Source organism: Fonticula alba, assembly GCF_000388065.1.
Source record: "Fonticula alba strain ATCC 38817 unplaced genomic scaffold supercont2.3, whole genome shotgun sequence".
NCBI classification, from domain to species: domain Eukaryota; order Rotosphaerida; family Fonticulaceae; genus Fonticula; species Fonticula alba.
The window spans coordinates 2,014,773-2,019,348 of record NW_009242973.1 but is presented as its reverse complement, the minus strand read 5'-3'; the positions used below and the strand labels follow the sequence as shown (position 1 = coordinate 2,019,348).

Sequence of the window (4,576 nt, the reverse complement as noted above, 5' to 3'; positions counted from 1 at the left end):
GGGCGGGGGACACACGTGTCGCCGGGCCCTGGGGGGGGGGGGGGGGGGGGGGGGGCGGCCTGACTGAGGGCGAGGAGGCCCGGAGGGGGGACCGTGGCTGGGGTGTCTGCGCCCTCTTACTCATTTGGCGGGGGGGCAGCCCGGCCGGGCCGGTCTGCGTGTCGGCCTGCCTCAGCTCGCTGGCGGCCTCGGGCCCGGTGGTTCGGCGTGCGCCCGGTGTCCGGCCCGGGTGCCCCCTCGAACCCTGGTCTCGCGGTATGGGTCGCTTGCCACCGGACCGTGCTTGGGGCCGCGCCATCCTGCAAGCGCGCGCGCATCCGTTCCAGCCCAATCCTAAAGGGTCGGGTTTCTTAAAGCGGGCGCGCGCGGCTGCTGTGAAGGGGGCCACCGAGGGGGGGGGGCCGGGGGAGAACTGTCGACCTGCGGGACATTCGGCAGTTTCCCGGCAGTGGCGAGAACACAAGCGCGCACGTTGGTGGCTGCGTTGTTGAGGTGGGCGCCCGCTCGCGGCGCTCGTTGCGCGGATGGCGGAGAGGGGGGGGGGGGGGTTGTGTCGTGGGTGCTGGCGTCGAGGCGAGGGTGGTGGTGGTGGGGCGTGCGCAAGGGCACAAGAGGCGCCGTCCTGCCGGGCGGCCGACTGGCCTGTTCTTCCAACTTGCTTTTGTTGGTTTTCTTTTTTCCTCCACTGCATTTTCCATCGTGCGTCTGCCTGCCTTCTTCCCCGGCGTCGCTCTCTCTCTCTCTCTCTCTCTCTCTCTCTCCCTCCCTCTCTCTCTCTCTCTCTCCCTCCCTCCCTCTCTCTCTCTCTCCCCCTCCTCCTTCCCACGTGCCTGCTTCTCCTGTGCGCTGCCATCGTCGTCCTCGCCTGGCCTAACACTCTGCGCTCCGCCCTGGCGTCCCACAGAACCATGTCTATTCCTGAGGGCGATTACGAGAAGGGTGCCAAGCTCTTCAAGACCCGTTGCGCTACCTGCCACACCGTCGAGGTCCGTGCTGTCTCTCTCTCTCCCCCCCCTCCCCTGACCCCTCCTCCTTGCTGCACCGTCCCAGCGTCGTCTGCCTATTTTCCTCCCCTCCTCTCCCCCTTCGCCATGCCCCTCCTCCATGTGTGCCTCCCGCCGCTGTGCCGCCAGCAGTGTCACACATGCATGTTGCTCACGCTCGTGGTCCCTCCTTTCCCTCGTCCACCGGCGCTCTGGTCCCCCGTGTTGGCTTCATACAGGAGGGCTCCGGTAAGACCGGCCCCCACCTGCACGGCCTCTTCGGCCGCACCACCGGTGCTGTCAGCGGCTACAACTACTCTCAGGCCAACAAGAACGCTGGCGTCACCTGGGACGACCAGACCCTGTTCGACTACCTTGAGAACCCCAAGAAGTACATGCCCGGCAACAAGATGGCTTTCGCTGGCTTCAAGAAGGCCGACGACCGTGCCAACATCATTGCCTACCTCAAGGAGGCCACCAAGTAAATGGATCGCGTCTGCTGATGCGCGCGCGCGCGCGCGCGCGTGCGCGTTGCCCGCCTATGTCCGCGCCTGACCGCCGGGTGTATGGTGCTGCTTCGTGTGCGCAAGCCCCCGTGCGTGCGCGCGTGTATATATGTATGTGCGTATGTATATAAGTGTATACATGTATGTGGCCCTCGTGCACCTAGATCTGCCGGGCCGTCTGCCTTCTTTTCCCCCCGACAGAGAGCGGCCCCCGCCCTGCGGCCTTCGGCGGGGCCACAGATGGGCAGGTAGGTGGGGGGGGGGCGACTCGTGGGCCTTCCCCTCTCCTCTCTCCTGTGTCTTTCCTCTGGGGTGCTCCCGCTGAGATAGGGCGAGTCAGAAAAATACACGCATGCCTTTCCATGCGCGCAGTCGCTTTGTCGGCGGGGGCGGTGGGGCGGGGGCATGTGTGCGCACGGCCGGGCCCGGTGTGAGGCTGGCCCTGCGCTGCGCCATGGCTCCCTGCGTGGCGGGGTATGCCATCGTGCTGGGGGCCGCGTGCCTGTCAAGGAGAGGGGGCGCGGAAAAGGCGAGGAGGAGCACCATGCCGGGACAATGGAACTGTGTATTGCGCGTGTGTAGGGAGACAATGTCGAGGAGGGGGGGGGGGGGATCCTCCTTCTTTGCTGTTTTTTCCTCCCTCGGGGGATGGAACAAGGACAAGCAGGGCCGCGAGGGAGACGAAGGACGGAGCAAAGCAGGGGGGGGGGGGGGGGGGGTGCCAAGGAAATCTAGCTGCGCCCCGACCTCACAGCCGGAGCTGCGAGTGGAGCTGCGTGGTGGCCAGCAGCTTGGCCCGGTGGTGAGCCTTGCGCTGGAGACGGAACTGCTCGATCATGTCCGGAGCGGCTTCCATGTCGTCATCGCTCGCGGCGCGCAGCGCCAGAAGCTGCTGCCGCGTCTGCTCGGACGCCTGCTCGGCGGCGCTGGCTTCAGCATGCAGGGCCTGGTGCACGGTTTGCAGGGAGTAGTGCTGCGTGGGTGGGTGGGGGAGAAGGCCGAGCCCGAGCGGGATGGCGAACGTGGGAAGGGAAAAAAAGGGAAAAAAGAAGAAGAAGAAAAAAAGAGACACGGTCAGTACCAGGCCCAGGGCGAGGAGGGGGGGATGGCAAAGTCGCGGCCGGTCGCCCCCGCCATCCCGGCAGAGGGGGGGGGGGGCACAAGTAGGGCGCACCGCAAGCAATTGGTGGAGTCGCGCCCGACGGGCGGCCACCGCGGCACGGAGGTCCTCATGCTGGCTGGCCAGCTGGGCGTGGCGTGCAGCCAGGCCGGCGAGGGTGGCATCCGCCGGCGGGGGAGCCGGCGCGCCCGGGAGAGCGGGCCCGGCAGCGGCGGCCGCGGCGGCGGCGGTCAAACGCGCCTGCAGATCTTCGGCACCGGGCCCGAGCAGCGACCGCGGCAGGAGCTCCGCATCGCCGAGCAGATCCAAGTTCCTCCGCGCCAGCAGGGCATTGCGCTCGGACCACTGATCCAGTCGGGCAGCCTCCTGCGCCAGGCCGGAAATGATGGAGCTCGGGTGGGAAACAGACGCGGCGATGACCGCGGCGATGTCCTCCACCGGCAGGAGGGTAGACTCGACGTAGGCCCGGGTGATCTCCTCCGGGGTGGGCGCCGCCTGCCCGGGGGGGGAGGAGGCCCCCACGGCCGGCAGGTCTCTCCGCAGATCGCCGGACATGGTGCTCAGGCCGCCGGACGGGTCGTCGCCCGGGGGGTCACCGCTGCCGGTGCCGCCGTCGGATTCGGTGACGGCCGGGCTGCTGGCCTCGGAGGCCGTCGCCGGGCTGGCCCCCGCACAGGCCGGGTCCTGGGTGGCGAGCTCGATCGGGAAGTCCGGGACATCGGCCAGCGTGCTTTGCAGCAGGCCATCCAGGAAGAGATCCACCAGGTCCGGCACGGCCCACTGGCCGAGGGCCCCGCCGGTGGCCAGCATCTGAATGATATCCATGTCCAGGCGGCTGAGCTCCATGGTGACCTGATCGCGGGAGATGCGCGTCGACAGGGGGCCCACCCGGGGGGAGGTCCCGGTGGCCGACCCCGTCGAGGCAGTCAGGTCGGCGAAGCTGCCCCCGGGGCCGTACGACGAGGAGGCCGGCTGCTGCTGCTGCTGCTGCTGCTGCTGTGGATGCTGTTGCTGGCCAGCGAGCGGGCCCGGGACAACCTGGGGCAGGTGGCCCACGGGCGGCTGCTGCCCGGGGAAGCCTGATCCGGCGTACCCGCTGCCGCCCGGGGTGGTGGGCATTCCGCCAGGGGCGGTGGAGTAGGGATTGACGGTGGACCCGTGTGCGCCGGCTGCTGGGCCGGCCCCGGTCGATCCGCCGCCATAGGGGTAGGGGGTGGGCGCCGCGCCATAGGGGGAGGAAGCCTGCCCTGGGGCCTGGCCGGGCATTTGCCCGTGAGGAGCCTGGCCGGGCATCTGGCCCTGGGGAGCCTGGCCGGGCATGTGGCCCTGTGCTTGGCCGCCAGCGCCCCAGGGCAGGTCGGCTACCACGCGCTGGATCTCCTGCCCGAGGAGGGAATAGTACGGTGTCCAGGTGGCCATCTGGCGAGGAGGTGGCATTTGTTGTGTTGTTGTCGTTGTTGTTGTTTTTTCCCCCCCCCGTGTGAGATGGTTAGCGCCTGGCCTCGCGCGTGCACGCGGGGAAGAGGGGGCGACGCGTCGCGTCGTGGGCAGCGGAAGGGACATATGCGGCGGGGTGGCCGGGGAGGGAGGGGGCAAGGCAAGAGCGCACCGCCGGGTGGGGGAAGGGCTCCGGCATCCGGTCACGGTGGATGAGCATCAGCACCGGCGGAGTCTGGGGGAAGGTGGAGGACAGGTGGATGCGCAGGCTGTCGGTCGGGAACCGGGGGTTGGACACCTCGAACACGGCGTCGGGCTCCAGGGTCAGCAGCTGGAAGTCCGGGGCCGGGAGGAACTGGCCCAGCGAGTCGATATGGCGCCGGCGCTCCGGGTCACTGGCGGTGCTGGGGCCGTGCGGCGAGGCTCCCCCCGGGCCGGGGGCCGAGTGTGGCCCAAGGGCCCCGGGCGACACGGTCGGCGAATGCGGCGGACGCTTGCCTTGGCCGAGGCCGCCGACGATCCGGGAGAAC

The 4,576-nt window shown here is 69.3% G+C and overlaps 2 protein-coding genes across 2 annotated transcripts; one reads left to right on the top strand and one right to left on the bottom strand.

Moving 5' to 3' along the window:
• Positions 1–659: 659 nt before the first annotated feature.
• H696_02212 (cytochrome c) lies at positions 660–1,852 on the top strand. The gene is made up of 3 exons (XM_009496113.1): positions 660–699; positions 905–986; positions 1,223–1,852. Exons 2-3 carry the CDS (start codon positions 909–911, stop codon positions 1,466–1,468), a joined length of 324 nt encoding a protein of 107 aa, XP_009494388.1. The 5' UTR covers positions 660–699; positions 905–908; the 3' UTR covers positions 1,469–1,852.
• A 338-nt stretch (positions 1,853–2,190) lies between these two features.
• On the bottom strand, positions 2,191–4,576 carry H696_02211 (hypothetical protein). The gene is made up of 3 exons (XM_009496112.1): positions 4,219–4,576; positions 2,664–4,028; positions 2,191–2,462 (listed from the first exon to the last, which is right to left on the bottom strand). The coding sequence occupies exons 1-3, from the start codon at positions 4,264–4,266 to the stop codon at positions 2,238–2,240; spliced, it is 1,638 nt and encodes a 545-aa protein (XP_009494387.1). The 5' UTR covers positions 4,267–4,576; the 3' UTR covers positions 2,191–2,237.

Bases quoted from the DNA above. Each gene is read 5' to 3' on its own strand.
- H696_02211 (XM_009496112.1), bottom strand. From the start codon at position 4,266: ATGCTCATCCACCGTGACCGGATGCCGGAGCCCTTCCCCCACCCGGCG. The intron at 4,029-4,218 runs GTGCGCTCTTGC...CCTCCTCGCCAG, and splicing joins AGCCCTTCCCCCACCCGGCG to ATGGCCACCTGGACACCGTA. The intron at 2,463-2,663 runs GTGCGCCCTACT...CCACCCACGCAG, and splicing joins GACTCCACCAATTGCTTGCG to CACTACTCCCTGCAAACCGT.
- H696_02212 (XM_009496113.1), top strand. From the start codon at position 909: ATGTCTATTCCTGAGGGCGATTACGAGAAGGGTGCCAAGCTCTTCAAG. The intron at 987-1,222 runs GTCCGTGCTGTC...GGCTTCATACAG, and splicing joins CTACCTGCCACACCGTCGAG to GAGGGCTCCGGTAAGACCGG.